Raw genomic sequence first — 17,750 nt, 5'->3', positions numbered from 1 at the left:
GGGTGTTCAGAGAAGGCATTTAATTTAGTTGTGACTTGTAAGGTCGAACGGAGACAGAAACACACAACTATACACCACTGTTTGTTTTTTCTCTAGGTAGTGTTTCCTTTTCGTTTAATGACCTCTTACACAGTGTCAGGTGTTTAGCATAGAGGAGCATGTCATTCTTTACAGTGCAAAAGAGTTTGATCTGACATGGTTTGGCTAACAGGTTAAAGGGGATGGGGGATAAATGCGTGTCATAGACGTGTGCTTATACTGTAGTTTCACCAGTACCTTAATGGACTTTTTAACAGCAGCAACCAATATGCACTGCAAAAGAAACATAATTATCTTCTCTTCCAGAGAATTCCAGTTGATTTAGTTCTTGACAGGTTCGTTCAACAGAGCTCATCCGCTCAAATACACGTTATTGCTTTGGCTACAGTAGGAACGTTATCATTGTTACTGTAATCGTTATCGTCGTTGTTGTTCTGCTTGGTAGTTGGTTTGTCGCAGGCGAGTTCAGCAGGGTGCCGTGACCCCATGTTGTGGAGTTTACAGGGTGGCAATGCAGGGTGTAGGTCCTTGATTTAATGTATCAATCTTATCATTACAAAAGCTGTACAAACAGTATAGAAACGACAGGTTGAAAAGTTTTGCTACCGGTCTTTGAACAGATGCCTCTCTACGTACAGTACACTTTGCCTCAGTAAAATTTACATCAGTTTTCCTGAAAATAAAAGACAACAAAAATAAATAAACACCTTAGAGCTGTAGCTACCGTCACGCACGTCACGAGTGAACGGAGTGGGGGGGCGGCGGGGTGCCTGGAACGGGGAGGGTAGTATGGGGGGTCTGCAGATGGAGGGGGGGCTTGCTGCGGAGAGGTATGGTGGGGGTGGGCGTAGGGTAGGAGGGGGCGGGGGACTCTGCCTCAGACCTCTTCAGCGCACAGGACAAGCGCCAGCTCCTCTCTGTACAGCTTGCCTCCGTCGGACAGGGCCATGATGGCTGTCTTATACGTGGGGATTTTGCTAACTTCGAGCACCTGTCAGACAGAGAAGAGATTTTTTTTTCTTGTTGTTATTCCCTGTGCCATCACAGCCACAGCTGTTATATTGCTTTTTCAAATGGACACTTGACTTTGTCATTACATGGGTGCAGTGATTGTTCAGGCTTTCAGAAGGAAACCAACAAATTATTTGGATCTTCAGTTACACAACTATATGCAGCATGATCACGTCAATATCCATACATATATCTGGTTATATCAGTTACAAACATAGATTCACTGATTACACTTTCATATACATTTTGTTTTACAAAATTTTACAAAAATGTTTACTCTTTTTGTTGCATTGAAGTTTGACCCATAAAGATGGCCTTCACAAGCATGCTACTGCCAATGAACTAGGCAGATTTTGGTCTTCAAAAGGCTTACGTAAAACCTGTAGGCCAGATCTACTGTGTCAGAGTGTGTGATGGGGGTGGGGTGGGGGAGAGATTAGATGACTGGCTGATGTTCACATGCTTCTTCCAGAGAAATTAATGTTTGTTTTCCACCCCATTAACTCGGACTGCATGGCATTTCTGTGATGATTCAGTGCCATTTGTTTGCTCAAGAGTTATGGATTAAAAGTGGGCAAGTTATTTCCCCGTTTGAGGGTAGGGGTTTAAAAGTGGGCAAGTTCTTTCCCTGTTTGGGGGAAGGGGTCCACACTTACCCTTTTATTTTTTTCACACAGGTCTTTTAGCAAGGCGTCAAGTTCATTTTCATCCATGTAGCCATTTCTGTCCTGGAAACAGCAGAATTCAAAGGGTAAGGAGTTAGTACTGACTATCTGATGTTCTCGACTGATCTCTAACACTGAGCACAGCCGTTCTGCAAAACTCAATTGGACATTGATGTTTGTTTACTCACAGTAACTTTACACTTGGCCTCTTGTAGTCTTACTTTGGTTGCTTCAGTCAGACCCTCAGGGTATCACATGCTGTGTGCTAGCCTTCTTTGAGTCTCTGTTTCTGAAGCCAATTTAGATTCTTGCCACTCACTGCTCAGTGAGGGCATCTGTGAAAACTTTTCCTAGTGCATCTGAAGAAAATTGGAAACGCCTACCCAAGGATTTCGTTTATTCCATTTCTGTAAGTTTTTCCTCAAGTTTTTTGCTTGTGATATCTTTGTAAGCCTTGCATAAACAACCTAGCTGGTGCAGAGAATAACATACTTTACTCAATGAATCAAAAAACAAAAGCTTGAAAAATCAAGGGACGATTGTGAGCCACCAGTATGCTAACAGCACAGATGTGTGTCAAACAAACAGGAAACCAGATGATATTCTATTTCATAATTGTTTTCCCCTAATCTCCTGTTGGAAATGGGACATTCTCTATGGGTTTTGACAAAGCAGAGAGGCCCTGACGATCAGTTCTGCATGCAGAGTCAAAGCAATGACATGCTGAATTTCAGGGTGCTCATGTGTAACGCAAGTAGCCAATCAAACCACAAACGCATCCTGCCAGCGTTATATGTCAGCAGATCACAATGCAAAATGATCACAAAATGTCCAGATGAGCTCTACAGATTCATTGTGGACTTAATAGGTTGACCTATAGATCGTCACACAAACAGCACAGTAAGAGGGGATAGAAGTAATTTGCAGCTATTTTTGCCTACAACCACTCAAACAAACTAGATGTACCGCAGAGCGGTACAAAATATGACCGCTGCCCAGTCCAGCACATTTTTTCCACAAAAATAAATCACGCTGAAAGGCCTATATGATTCTAACTGTCTTATGCATTATCCACACTAAATTCTCACTGGTATCTGCTAGACAACAAGTACCAAAACATGATTAGTTCATAGATTTCACATGTAAAATTCATTTTATACAACCCCACCCCCATCTTGCCTGTTCATAATTCTGAGAAATTCTTGAATTGTGTGCGTGTACACGTTTATGTTTATGTGTGTGTGTGTGTGTGTGTGTGTGTGTGCTTGTGTGTTTGCCTGCGTATGTGTGTTTGTGCATGCATGCGTACATATGTCTACTGTGCGAGTATGTGTCATACGTATGATTACTGTAAATGTATGTGTGTGCGTGTGTATCAGTATATGCACATGTGTGCACATGGAATGGGTTAACATGACCCCTGGAGGCAAACATACGGAAAAAATTGGTCATCCTAGGCCCTACGGTTCTCAAGATATTCACAGAAAACTGTGTCTGCCCTACCCTCCTTTCGGGGGGTCCAGTACAGCGGGGGGGCTACAGATCAAAACAAAAAACGATGGTTCCATGCTATCCATGTGGGGTTACATGCCCACCAAGTTTCGTGTACCCCGGTCTTTCAGTGAACACCACTGGAAAAAAACAACCACAAAAGAAAACCAGATGCATGTTAAATCAGGCACTAGGCAGTCGCCCATTTCACTCCCTCCCTGCGTTGCATTCTAGCTGTGCTAATGAGCATATCACTCTGTCTCTTGGCAAATTGCCTCTCTGAATATCCTGATAGAAGGCCAGAGACACTCACGCCAGGCTCACGTTTGAGCGACCCAAACCCTTGCCTGTTTGCACGCATCAGGGGCCGTTGTCATTAGAGGCAAAGAAATTGCCCTCAGTCATAGACACGCCGATATATTACAGCCAAGCCACAACCCCACAAGCTCCAGTACAGCCGCAGTAATATCTCGATTGATGGTGCGTCCTCTCTGCATACCAATGAGGGTCTGAGTCTCCTGAGCATTTGGTAAATAGAGATGCTGAGGGGGCAATCACCTCACAAATCTCTAAAGGTTCAGTGTCTGGTTTATGGCTTCTGAGAGAGGCTACAATCGATGGGGTTTCAAAATGTATTGGTAGGTACTGTGAAAAGCAAGAGAGCTGAACTTCTGGTGTGTCTGAATAGGGCTGGAAAAGAGGAATGAGACATTACCTTATCGTATAACTCGAAAATCTTGTTGAACTCTTTTCTGTCCATCTTCACGTTCTGTAGGGGCGAGAGAAACCGGAATCTTCAGCAGGCTGAACAGTCAAGGTCATTTCTTGTTTGTGTATTGACAGAAGTGTTTTTTCGGCCACTTCAATTACCTGAAACTTGAGTAAGAAGTTCTCTTGATCTGGCAGCAGTCTGTTGCAAAATGAGAGAATCACCATGAGTATTTATCTGCTGGTGGAGCCTAAGCTCTCACATATAGATGGGTTACTGAAATAGGCTTCAAAACTGCAGACCAACCTTGCCATTTCAGCGAGACATAACTTCCCATCGTTGTTGGAGTCAAATATTTTCAGCTAAAATATCAAACATAGTAAAAACAGTATCTCTGTCGGTCAAACCTGGTGTAAACCATGTGATCATACAAATGATCCTTCATTTTTAAGACCTATATGAAAAATGTACTTAGCACATATTCCACAGGCCTGTAGTGTGGGTTGTGTGATAAGTCAACATTTAGGTTCTATTTAACAACTGCAAAATGCACTCTTTTTACTTTGTCATCAAATCCTAATTTTGGAGCAAACTGACAAGTCAGCAATAACGGCTTGGCTGATAACCTTGAAGCTGCACAGCCTGTAACTGTATTTTCAGTCCTGAGGGCTGTCTGTTGTAATAATTTCACCCCACAACCGTGTCCTGAATACACAAGAGAAGCACATGCGTGTGAGGTGCCGGTGCCCTGCGCTGTCCAGCCCCAGCAAGAGCAGTGATGGAAAAGGGCTTTTTGTTGGCCTGTCTGGCTGCCTTTAGGTAGCTCTGATGATGGGTCTTTGAAATCACTCAGTCTGTCACGTCGGTGAGCTGTAGCAGCTCTGCGACAGACAGACGGAGGATTGAGGGAAATTGATCGGGCCGTGTCGGTGGATATAAAGAGTGACCTGGGGAGCTGAGCTGGGCCGCGTCCTTACTGTGGTTATTGTGTACTCGTCCAGTTTCTTCTCATCATATGGCTTCTTAGCTCGCTGAAGCAGGTCTTTTAAAAAGTTCTACAGAGAAAAGACACACACACACACATAAATACATATCGTTACTGAAGAGATTATGTTGGGATTTGTGATGAGGCTCATGCAGGTCATGTCACTCACTAGAGTGTAGTAGCCTAACAGTCAAAAGGAAACTTATCAAAACTTTCTGCAATCAAATCAAAGCATAATTTGTATTTCCATTCATTACCAGTTGCTAACATACATTCAGTGGCCCTACAGGTAAAAGCGATCCTGATATTATTCAGAGACTCTCTTAGCAATTTTGAGTGACACTGAAGCAACTCTGACCGTGACTACAAACAATTGTGACCGTGACCAAATTCTTCATAGAGCCACTGCAGCGAATCATGTCTCCTCCCTTGTAATGGTTGTTTGGTCGACTTGCTGGTGACCTTTTTAAACAGCCCATCAGTGCAGTCCTTCATGCAAGGAGAGGAAGCCCGGTTGTGACAGATTGCCTTCATTATGAAATCACTGAGTGAAAATCGGACAGCTGCTCAAAAGCTTCATTTTGGGTTGTTAATTTAAATTGCCAGCGTTATTTTTAGTCTCCTTACTCAGTGTTTCCTTTGGCCCCTGTGAGGCGTGCATATGTCTGTCATTGTGCTGGAGCAACTGCTCTGGCTTCAGGGCCACTTTTACTACCTGCTGCACTTAAAGTTCGGTGGAAACGAACAAAAACATAATTTCCAAACCAGCTGGCATACTGAATCCTTTACAGCAGTGAGATGGAGTTGGTCTAGCCCCATGAACATCATGGTTAAGCCTTCTTCCTTGGCTAGCCCCTGAATTACCCATGGGGCTTTGCACTCCAACCTTAATTTCTTTCCTCTCGCTCAATACCCACTTCAGAAACGTTACAAGTGACACACCTAGCAGAGGAGTGTGACGGCAAGAGAAAGGTTTGCGTTTATATTTTGCCCTCATAAATGACTATTCCAGCAGCAACACTTCAATATGAGAAAATGTAATTTTGCTCCACAGTCTAATCGACCGGCGGACACCAAAGGACTCTGAGAACCACTCGCTGATGATGAGTCATCTAAAAGCCACCAGGTTTTTGCTCGTCCAGGCGAGTTGTGGAACAAATCTAGCCCACCTTGAGTTCATCAGCCTCGATATAGCCACTGTGGTCAGCATCGTAATTTCTCCAGGCCTGGGGGGGGGGGGTCACACAATGGACATCATGTTACAATTTGTGGTGAGCTGTATCCCCCACATAATATAGTGTGTAATCATCAAGTTTATGTCCAGCCCAACACAACAATATGATTCATTTCCTCAGTTAACTGCCAACACAATAGGCCGAATACCCAACACTTGGGTACACACAGAAATAGAGTATTTTTTATTCAATAAGAAGAAAATACCTGCATAAATTCTGTACAGGATCTCAACTGCTGCCGGAAAAATAGTAAAAAGTTCTCCTCTGTGGGCAATATTTGAACTAGCTGTGGCAAAGACAGGGAAACAATACAAGCAATAAAACAATTATATGGGATGGAATAATCATTTAGGATCACAAATTATCCATGAAATACTTAGTTTCAAGCAATTTTGTGTCCCCTTGTGCAAATTCCTGCAAAGACATGGGTTATTACTACTTTTTGCTGATCCTCTACCGTAAACAAAACAATTTGTCATAGCAACGTAGGCTACAGAGTAATCTCCTCCGCTGTTACACTGAAAGGATTCAGAGGCAGCCATCGTAAGACATTGCAATTACTGGGAGTTAATGTACCAGCATTCTATTCCCTCTAGTCATCAACATCTTGTAAATAATTTTAATTATTTCACACATGCATGGGCTGGTCTACTGTCCGTCCTCCATGGCCAGTGATTCAGGACAAATTTTTTTTTCAGTTGCACTCATTTTACTCATTTTACTTTTGCACAGGAAGTCATTCACTAAATCTGAAAAGGTGATCTGATTTTGCTTTGGCTTAGGCAGAGTTCTACTTTAGGTTTGTAAATACATCATACATGCACACATGCTAACAAGCATATTTAACATCACCCTTTAAATCCACAGTATTTGAGATGGAGATTAAAAAAACAGAGTCGACAATTTAGCCTGTCCTAATTTCGTACGAGTATGCACAGCTTCGGCAGTTTAAGGAAACAACTTCCACCATTTTTATCGTTCTTGGCACCTCAAGTTATTTCTTAATGTAGATTACATTTCCTAAGTCTCAAAATCCATGCCTTTCTCAAGCTATGAGGTAATCCAACAGGTCACTTGGATGTCTTGTGATGTATTTCTAGTGTCATAAAAGTCTCCCTCCTCTTCCAAAATGCAACCATTTATGGATAATTTTATGTCACTTAAAAACCACTCTTCTCAAACCCATCTCGGCTAAATAATGAGCTGGACGGTTTTTTAAATATATATATATAAATATAAGCTACACAGAGAGCTGACAATTTAGCCTGTCCTAATTTTGTACGAGTAAAGCACAGCTTCGGCAGTTTAAGGAAACAACTTCCTTAAACTACTCTTCTCAAACCCATCTCGGCAAAATAATAATAATAATAATAATAATAATAATAATAATAATAATAATAATAATAATAAAATGCATGAAGGTTGTCATTTGAAATGTCAGGCAATGTTTTAACCAGATTGGATATCAAAATGTCCTCTCTGACATGGCAGATCTCTAAGGTTCTGAGATGACTGGCTTGCCCTGCCTCCCTCACCCGACAGCTGCAGTAATTGATTTTTCAACCCAAAGGCATTCAATCAGCAGGCCCGGAGCACCGCCAGAGTGAAATGTAAGCCAGTTTCTCCAGCATCAGGATTAAAAACCAAGCCAGCGCTGAACAGCCATTATCATATTCATGTTATGGATCGCCTGTGGAGGTAGGTCTAATCTGTGATTATGTGGCGGCTTTTTCTTGCTGATGTTTTTGAACGTGGGAAATGTTAAGCACCCCAACAGCACCCCAAATGAGTTGTGGTGATGGCACTGAGAAGGATTACACTTGTTTTCACAGACTTTGGAAAGTCATTTGTCACTTTTGAACCATTTTTTTTTATCTGACAGTTTACATATTTTTGTGTCCTGTCGCAAAATGGTTACTAAACTTCTCATAACTAATATGGTGGCATTTTTTACTTTTACAAAGACCTTGTTATGTACTGTAGACTAGATAGTTGTCATAAATGCTGTCTTACAAATTACTACAAGCAATTTTAAATGGGGGAATTTGGGACCATTGGGACCAATTTTTATATTCTCAGTGAGCAAACTCAAGAACAAGTAGCGCTCTCCATGTCAGAAAAGAGATGCAACAGGCTGTTTTGTGGTCCCATTTAAAGACACATCATGAAAACAAGGCTGTAAAAGTAACTCCAAAAGTAAAACAAACTTCATCTCAGACTCTATCTCTATATCCTGTCATAGGATGCAAAATGGAAGAATCAGCTGGTCACCGTTGCTTGAAGAAAGTGTGCTGAGATGTTTGGCAAGAGTTTGTGTATGAAGTGTAAATGAAAAACACTTACCTCAACAATGCCTATCTTCCCATCAGTGTTTTTCTCATACTCCTCCACAAAAGCCTTCATCTGGTCTGTTAGTTCCTGTGTAAGCAGAGCAGACGAGAGATAACTCCTCAAAGCAGAGCCATTCTCTGGCTTATCAGGCAGTTGCGGCAGTCTGTTTTGAAAGTTGTCTGAAAGGCATTCTTTGGCTCGTTGGCCACCTGAGAGTTTGCTGCTATTTATCGGATGCTTCTCTCAATTACAGCCGCGGGGAAACTCTGAGATTACAGACAAGTGGACGATGAAGGTGAGAAATTCTTCATCCGCACCGTTGAAATAAGCCCTAATTGAAATTCCAGCTGTAAAAATACAAAACTGTTGTTTGATTCAAATTAGAAACCTGTGTGTGCAGTAATCGTCTACACAACATTGCTCATTACAAATTGTACAAGTTGGTATTTGTTGTGCAACTAGCTTACTATTGTAGCGATAGAGACTGTAATTGTAATACTTTCCTCATGTTATCGTGTCTGCTTTTGGTAAATGCATCGTTGAATGATGACCAATCGGTCTGTATCACCACTAAATGTGTAGCCTACACACTAAAAACGAACGTGTCGTCCCTATCTGGACACAGAGATGTGTTAAAAAAACAACGCAAGTTGTGTTGTTTCAACACATTTGTTTTAAGAGTGTATGGATGGCAACAGGGGATCCTGCATGCGTGCAGGGCTGTCAAGTGACAGGTGATGTAAAGTGGATCTGTGACGCTGTGGGGTAAAGCACTGTGACACTCTTCTGACCGGTCATGCCTTGTCACATGTAGAAATACTACATGCTGGACTAATGCTGCCACTCAGCACATCAAGAGTGCTCAAATACATCACAGTAAGAGATGTGAACTTATACAGATATGCCATGTGCAGACATGTTGCTGATTAAGAAGTTGTCAGTGTTGTCAAACAGTACAGAGGAGAAGATTATTGCAACTCCCTGTGTAGTTCTGGACAGCTGTATGTCCAGTTCAGAGAAGCTTGCTTTGTTTTTTGAGAACAGCAGGATGGACAATATGAACCAAACACTGACAGTCATGTCAGACTAAATGAATTGAATTTCCCTCTCAAAACTAAGAATTACATAAAACATTTTAACAGAAACCATTTTATGACTTTCACTTGTCCTCTTGCATCAAACCTAATACTTCTGTCTGGTAGTATAGTTAGTTACTGTTGTATAATGTATCGTATAATGCATATGTAATGTTTAGTTAGTTACCATCCCTATACGGCTGTGTATATCGAGATCACGTGAGTCTGTGTATGCTGAGTCACTGTGGGGCCGGCCCTAAGGCTGATTAATGTTCGCATCAGAAGCAGCCTCACAGCTGCTCTGCAGCTCCTGGCCCATCTTTCAGAGGCTGGGCTGGGTGCTGGCTCATGAAAGACTCTCCGTTATGCCAGAATTAATTTCCACCCGTTTCCACAATAAGGGAAACCGTTTGTAATGACAAGTAAAGTTTTTTTTTATATAAACGCAAGCTGTGACAAGACACCATCAGTAACTGGTGTGTTCCAGGAAACCCAATCCTTCACCTGCAAGTATCCAGAGGCCCTGCTGATGAAGTTGCTTATTTGCAACAGGTCAAAATTATTTCTTAATTATAATAGTACAGTACCTTATATATGGGCTTTGGATTATCCATTCATTACACCCTTCCATCTAAAATCAGCTCAAGACTGAACACCTGTTTATTTTGATTTAGATAAGCAAATTCACACATTATCATAATGTACACAGACAGATTCTGCTTAGGTCATGACATTCCGCTCTGGAACAATGCAATTGTTTACACTGGAGTTTGACACCTGACTCTCCTCTGGCTGAGTGAGGAGGACTAAGCTGCATATGTTTGGTGTACAATGACAATTACGTCTTAATGCTTTGGGATAAACTGTAGATATTCAAGTGGCTATTAAACAGGACATTTCAGGAAGCTGTAGATAAAGCATGTGCTTAATGTTGATTTGGGAAAAAAGGTTTTACGATGAAGTTACATCTGCACCTAAGTATGGAGCAAGCCTACTCCTGTGTGTCAATTCTGCCAGCAACCAGCCCCCCATCCCTATAAGCTGATCCCTATAGCCTTGCTTCCAAAACTCTCAAGATCCCCATGATCAGATGCATGAATGCAAAGCTTATGAACAAGCTTTGTAGAGGTTGGGTGAACAAGTGTGAAGTAGCCTGGGCCTCAGCTAATATACAATCCTTTACCCTTTCTTTACCTAAAATCAAATGGTCAGTATCTATTTGTTCTACCCTGAATTAACTAGTTGCCCATTCTGTTTTCTTTATGAAATAGATTATTATGTTATTGTGTTAATCTCCAAAGGGAGTTTCATTTTTGTTTTGGTGAACAGGTTCCAAATATTTTCGTAGGGCTACCATCTTTCAATCCAGATGCCAAAATCCTGACCACTGGTTTAACTGCTAGTTTTGCCTATTAAAACTGTCTTTGTGTGACATGTTTTATGAAATGTGGTTATTGTGTTCACAAAATGCAATGTTCACTGCACTGTTTAATTTCATTAGTATCTGCTAAATAGCTTGGCTTACCAGATGCCTTTGAACAAATGTACAACCTTTGAAATGAGTTCTTAGAGAATAGCTGAAAGTCATGCGACCGATATCTTGGGGAGGCACTGAATTGTTCAGCGAGGAATGAAATGAGGCTTTTGTCCTAAATGGCTCTTGATTGATGAGCAAAATGACACTTTTGTATGAGACACAAAGCTGTTTGAGTTATTGTGCCATAGATGTTATAGAGCTCCCCAAAGCTGATTTGTGGTATAGCCTACCTGACCACTAAGAGTTAAACTGGCATACACGTAAAGATTGATGTTCATCTGGTTTAGCCCATCATAAGAGTAGGGATGTTTGTATATTGAATACTAAAGCAGCAGTAGCTATTAATCAATGGCTACACCCCACTTTTCTCCAATTATTTCAATGTTTTCTCCACATCAGGTTAATTAGGGGGTCTTTTTCATCTTAGTTTGACAGATGTGCTATTACTCTCCATTTGTGCTGTTTATAGATTACAGCGTTACTGCCAAACTTCAGAAAACCTTGTTAATTGCTTTTACACAAAGCACCAAACGAGTATTTAACCTTTGGCAAATACAAAATGGTAATGCTCTCGTTAGCATCTGTTTTGAACGACAGACGGCAATGATGTGAACTGGACACCGGCCTCTAGAATGCCAGAGATGAAAGGAATGTGCAGCTTCCAAATTATAAAATGGCAAAGGATGAAAGTGTCGTCCTCCCTGACCTATCTCCCATTCTCTGTCGATATGCAGTCGGGAGTTTCGATATGCAGTATGAGATTAATTATCTTTTAAACCAAAGGACATTTTGCAAGATTTTGCATGCACACAGTCTTGTATTAATTATATCATTAATCAATCATAATGTATCAATCATGATGCAATGCAAATTAATCCTGGCTTGGTTTCAGATGGTTGATTTTTTAGATTTTCCATTCGCCGTCAATTGCCACATCTGTTATGTAATGATAATGAAAATAGAAATTATTGCAAATTACTGTCATTCATACATCAACAGTAGGCTAGAAGACCACAATAATCGTGTAGCGCAGGTCCTTGGTGAATCATCAGTCATCATTAGCCAAAAACCCTCGTAAATTTCATCAAATAAATGCGCATATGAAATCACTGACCGGAAAATGCGCAATTCTCTCCCCCAGCAGTGACCATATGTTGAAGTGTAAAGCTATTGTAAAACATTGTTCACAGTCTGCAGGATGCTGTTACCCGCGAGAGGATCTGACCTTCAACCACCACAGAGTGATATGAACATATCTATCATATTTCAGGTAATCAAATCCTGATCATACTTCAGCAGCTCATAGTCTTTGACAAACTTCCAAAGAAAGTCTGTCGTTTCGTTGTTCAAGTGCAAACAATATAATTATACTGCGAATATGCATTACTCTACTGGCCACATAGAAAATACCATTACGCACGGTCATACAATTCATTCAGAGCGACAGTCGTATAATCAAAAAAGAAATTTACACAAGACCACAAGTGACAAAACGGCTGCATTTTTGCAATAAATATGTAGATTACGCTAAATACAATCTATGAGATCATATGAAGACAACTGGATGCTTTTACTTACCAGTCCCGCTTGTTTCCGGGCTTGCTGAAGTTCTTTAATAAAGTTCTGCAACTCCTTTCCTTCGATATATCCATTACCTGTAAAGACGTAAATCGCCAAATTAATCACAGGAGGTAATAATAATTTCTTTTTAGATTAAATTTAGACAGGTGGGCTCTGGTAACTTCATTTAGCCTGGGTCATTTTCAGGAACATCAATCAATCCATTACTGGTCCAGATGCTCTCTACATCGTTTCCCCGTGTCTTTCGCTGCTCACTCTGTGATTTCTTCAAGGGTCACTGTTTGTAGGACTTGACATCTATTGCCGAGTGAATGTTAACAAAAATGATAAACATAATTTATCAGCTGCTTTACAAACTTTAGGATCGGTCTGATCGGGTGGAATAACATGTTCCCTCATCAGGTGTTAGCCTCACAGCCTTTTCAAACATTCATCTCCACTTTTTGAGAAACTCCAAAACAACATGGGAAAAAATTACCGTCGTTGTCATAATGATGAAAGATATCCAGGAACTGAGAAGCGGAGATCTCAACTCCCTGCAGGTATGCGTTTGCCATGTTAGCAACGTGCGTACTGACAGGCAAGTAGTCGCTGGAAGCTGCACTTGATGATGTTCTGTTGTGACTGAGTCGCTTTGATCTGTTGGTCTCTGTATTTAACCGTGCACTATCGGTCTGATCTCCCAGCACCGCCCTTCCCTAGTGTAAAGAAGCGGAGCCAAGAGCGCAGCTTACCTCCGTCGCCTTGTGCCGCAGGTAGTGCATGCTCACGTAAATACTCGCTGGGGTGCACAGGGACGTGACAGGCATTTGAATGAGCTCAAGGTCTCAAGGGACCAAATTTAGTCAACAAAGACAAGAAAACAAAATTTCACTTGAAACCTTTTTCTTTCTCTATGCATATTACAAAACAGGACCATATCTTGACATTCACTGTAACCTAAAGAATGAGGTATTCAGGAACGAGTTGTACTAAAACTGCCAAATCATCCAGAGACATTTGCTACTGTCAGAGCTAAACTGTAAGATATTAATTCAGTGTGCACCATTCAATCAATCATATCATTCAAGTTTGTTCAAGCACTGGTAAGGTCTCTCTCTTCACACACACACACACACACAGAGAGAGAGAGAGAGAGAGAGAGACGATTCAGTGTGTATCCTTAAATCAATCAATCATATTAAATTCAAGCAGTATAAGATCTCTCTCACTTTCTCTGTCTTTACACACACACACGGAAGGGGGGGGGGGGGTGAAGAGGTTTAAATGTGTGCCATTCAAGCAATCATATATTTTCCCTCCATCCTGAGAACAACACTGACACCAAGGTCATAAGGCTATGTGATTTTTCTCCAGATTTTAAATGAAATCCCTTTATGCCCATTACAGTACCAGTAAAAGCTCTCATGTAGTCCCTCTCTCTCTCACTCACTCTCTCTTTCTTTCTTTCTTTCTTTCTTTCTTTCTTTCTTTCTCTTTCACTCTCTCTCTCTCTCTCTCTATATATATATATATATATATATATATATATATATATATATATATATATATATATATATATCTCCGTCTCCGTCTCTCTGTCTCTCTCTCTCTCCACTCACAGCCTCACCACTCTGTCTCCGTCTCTCTCTCTTTCTTTCTTTCTCTCTCTCTCTTTCACTCTCTCTCTCTCTCTCTATATATATATATATATATATATCCCTCTCCCTCTCCCTCTCCGTCTCCGTCTCCGTCTCTGTCTCTGTCTCTGTCTCTGTCTCTGTCTCTGTCTCTCCCTCTCCCTCTCCCTCTCTCTCTCTCTCTCTCTCTCTCTCTCCCTCCCTCTCCGTCTCTCTCTCTCCCTCTCCGTCTCTCTCTCTCCCTCCACTCACATCCTCACCACTGAAGATTTGTGGCCCTCGGGAGCTTCTCAGAGCTAAAACTCATAAGTGGATTAAAAAAATCTTGGAATGTAAAAGGGAAACTTTGTCAAACTTTCAAGGGTGGACCAAATGAGAAGGTTAAAAGCTAATCAGTCGAACCCTCTAGTGGTTGTTTTTCAGGTCTCTGCAATGGAAGTTTGTTAGACCCAAAGAGAATCAGTCATATTTAGAGTTTCTGAAACACACTTTGGTAGCTACATTTACCATTATGTGTCCCATTGAATCCCCTTCACTTGAATCTCAGAAAGCTGGGTGACGTGGTAATTGTTCTATCCTGTCAACCTGGACATCACAGACAGTCTGTAGAGGATAAAATAAGTGTGCAGATAAATTTAAAAGAAACGGACGTCTACTCAATAAACTTAATTTTGGTTCCTGTGCAGACACATAAATCAATACTGTAGAGTCACCACTCTCCTTTTCAGGTAAATTTATGCAGAAGATGGTTTATCTCTTTCACATTTATCCCCAAAAAATACAATGAATATATTCTCTGCCAATGAGTTGGAGTCAAAATGTATTAGGAAAAGTATGCTGCACTATAAGTACAAAAGCGTGGTATTCTGCAGTGACTGTATAAGGATAATAAGATAGTGAGGATACTCACAACATTGCTGAGCATACAAAGAATATTCCGTAATTAAGCTGGTGGACATAACCATTTACAAGAATGAATTATCTTAGGGATGACCGTAAGGTTGGACTGGTCACACTGGCCTTGCAATTCCACAAATCTTTATGATGTCCTCTTTATGATGTGCTGGAGCCAATCGCTAAGGTTTGGTCAGGGGCATCAATAACAGTCTTCCTCCAGAATTACACTGGAGATGGATTTAGTCAGCTTGTCATGTAAGGTCTTGTAGGGAAAACGGCGTTTGCAAGATTTAGGCTGGCAGTGACAGCGTATAGGCAGTTGACATATTACACCTTAGAGGAGACACAAAATCGTTTCCTCCAAGACTAGCATTCAATGCCCTTTCATGTTCCGATTTCAGCAAATGTGTCCACCTAATGACTACAATGCTGATCTTCTCAGTGCAGCTATAGCTGTTACTTTAGCATCACTTAGCATCACATATTATGTCACTTCCTCTATGTCACCTTGTGAACTCCTGCCCAAACCCCAAAGCTTTCAGCCTAATTTCAGATGGAGATTAGACAGAATATATTTTGCTGTGAAAACAGTGGCAGTGCTATGTAAGGCTATTCCCTTCATCTAACACAAAGATGGATCATGTCCACAGTGTTTTGTAGTTCCTACATAGCGAGCAGTGCTAGTCACATTGGATCCAATATGATAAGCAGGGTCTCATGGATACTTAAGCATGAATCACAGAGGAAGTTGTGGATGCTTTTTCTTACCTTTATTGTAAAGGTATTTTTTTCTGCAAAAAGAGAATGTGAGAGGTAGAGTGTTTCTCTTGTTGATGACCCTGCCTATGAGAGCATGGCTTTTCTCTCTCTTGTCTTCTTGAGAAATGAAGATTTGACTCAAACCTGTCTTGGGAGATGTGTCTTGGCCGAATCACCTCTTCTATAAGGCTGTCGGGGAAAAGAGCCTACTGGCAGTAGAGCCATCAAGCAATCAGACGTTTCACGAAGGGCATGTTTCATACAAGAGGCTCCACGAATCACTCAATGGGGCCTATGGCACCATGCAGGTAACCCATTACGGATGGGGCTTGTGAGTAATAGAGTGACAAGAACTCTGCTTCAGGCTTCCGCAAACAAAGGACGGGGAAGAAAAGCGCAGAATGTGATGTAAATGAAAGAAGACCACTATAAGCACGCTTGAGTTCAACCAATCCCAGTTCCACTTCCACTATCCACCGTCATACAAGACAATATGATAGGTTCACTGTGTGAATTTAGATGTATTTTGTTAAGTGAGCTGTTTATGTTAGGCTGTTTGTGTCATCTTAATATGAGTTTGTTGTCTTTTCATCCACTTATTTTGACTTGCGGGCTCATGTAGCTGTCTACCGCTAAGTTGTTGTTTTGTCTGGGTGGTGATGGCAGACCATATGTTTTTAATGATCATCTGTCTATGACAAATGGAGCTTGGCTGTGTCACTGCCTCTCACCCTCTCACCCCACAGGTAAACTGGCTGGCAGGCAGACGGCCACCAGTCCGCCAGCTACTGTGATGTCATTAGAGCCTGTCTGCCATCATCACAGCGCCCAGTACAGTCCAGGCTCTTTACACCTGTGCCTTTGCCAAGATTCATAGCAAGTATTTTGTTGTTTGTCGTTTGTTTGTTGTTTGTTTGTTTATTTAATCCTTTGAAGTCTAGACAGTTTGTGAATGACACATAGCACATCCTGGCAGACACTCTGCAGTATGGGATTAATGATTATCGGTTTTCCAGTTTCATTTTGTTTGTTTGTAATTTTAGTTCTGGACTTCCATATACATGCAGATATGTTGAGTAATCAAAAGTGAAATCATTATGGACATGTTCTTTGCAGAAACTTTTTGTTATAAATATAATTTTCAGTTACTGGAGACCTGTGCCAAAGCTTGTCCCACTATGAGTAATATGTAACTTTAGCAATTATTCAACAGAATTGCTGATAAAAGATGCATTACTTAACAAGCTGTGGAACACTGCATAAGCATTCTTCTGCTAAATCATTCAGTATGTGCCTTTGAAGTTTATCAGGTAGCCATAAGACAGCTTGATAAATGGACTATCAAATTTTCTCTGCGGAATGTAAATGGGCAATTCCATGGAAAATTACTTTTTTTGTAACATCCATAATACCAATAAAATGTGATGGTATGGTATGATGTGAATGATTACATGAAATTTGAGCATTTGCTATTTTTGGCTGAAGAATGTACATGAGAAAAATGAATGTTATCATTCACATCATACAAATGCCAAGGCATTTCACTGGTGTTATGGATGTGACAAAAAGTCAATTTTCCATGGAATTACCCAAATGCTTATTCACATTGTTTTTGGAGTGGATTTCACTTTTTGTAGATTATATTTTTAACACTTTTGTCTGGACTGCAAAGATTATTATTGTTGCAGTCAAAATATGTGCAAGACAACTCTATTGACAAGAAAACAATTCTTTGCAGACAATCTTTTTGGTTGTGGTGGTGGTGGGGGGGGAATTCTGAGAAAAAGGAAAATCTTATAAATAAATAAGCATAGC

General features: G+C 40.9%; 1 protein-coding gene across 1 annotated transcript; it reads right to left on the bottom strand.

Moving 5' to 3' along the window:
* Positions 1-5: 5 nt before the first annotated feature.
* On the bottom strand, positions 6-13,447 carry calb1 (calbindin 1). The gene is made up of 11 exons (XM_042105821.1): positions 13,139-13,447; positions 12,658-12,734; positions 8,479-8,553; positions 6,341-6,421; positions 6,070-6,126; positions 4,893-4,970; positions 4,222-4,277; positions 4,077-4,116; positions 3,922-3,975; positions 1,707-1,778; positions 6-1,030 (listed from the first exon to the last, which is right to left on the bottom strand). Exons 1-11 carry the CDS (start codon positions 13,215-13,217, stop codon positions 917-919), a joined length of 783 nt encoding a protein of 260 aa, XP_041961755.1. The 5' UTR covers positions 13,218-13,447; the 3' UTR covers positions 6-916.
* Between the last annotated feature and the right edge of the window lie 4,303 nt (positions 13,448-17,750).

This window comes from Alosa sapidissima, chromosome 10 (genome assembly GCF_018492685.1).
Source record: "Alosa sapidissima isolate fAloSap1 chromosome 10, fAloSap1.pri, whole genome shotgun sequence".
NCBI classification, from domain to species: Eukaryota; Metazoa; Chordata; class Actinopteri; order Clupeiformes; family Clupeidae; genus Alosa; species Alosa sapidissima.
The sequence above is the reverse complement of the archived record's forward strand: the minus strand, read 5'-3'. Positions and strand labels throughout refer to the sequence as shown.

What these genes read in the sequence shown, in the direction of transcription:
- calb1 (XM_042105821.1), bottom strand. Translation starts at nt 13,217, where the DNA reads ATGGCAAACGCATACCTGCAGGGAGTTGAGATCTCCGCTTCTCAGTTC. An exon ending in CCCGGAAACAAGCGGGACTG is followed by an intron (nt 8,554 to 12,657) that starts GTAAGTAAAAGC and finishes CTGCTTACACAG; the next exon opens with GAACTAACAGACCAGATGAA. An exon ending in TGTCTCGCTGAAATGGCAAG is followed by an intron (nt 4,117 to 4,221) that starts GTTGGTCTGCAG and finishes ATTTTGCAACAG; the next exon opens with ACTGCTGCCAGATCAAGAGA.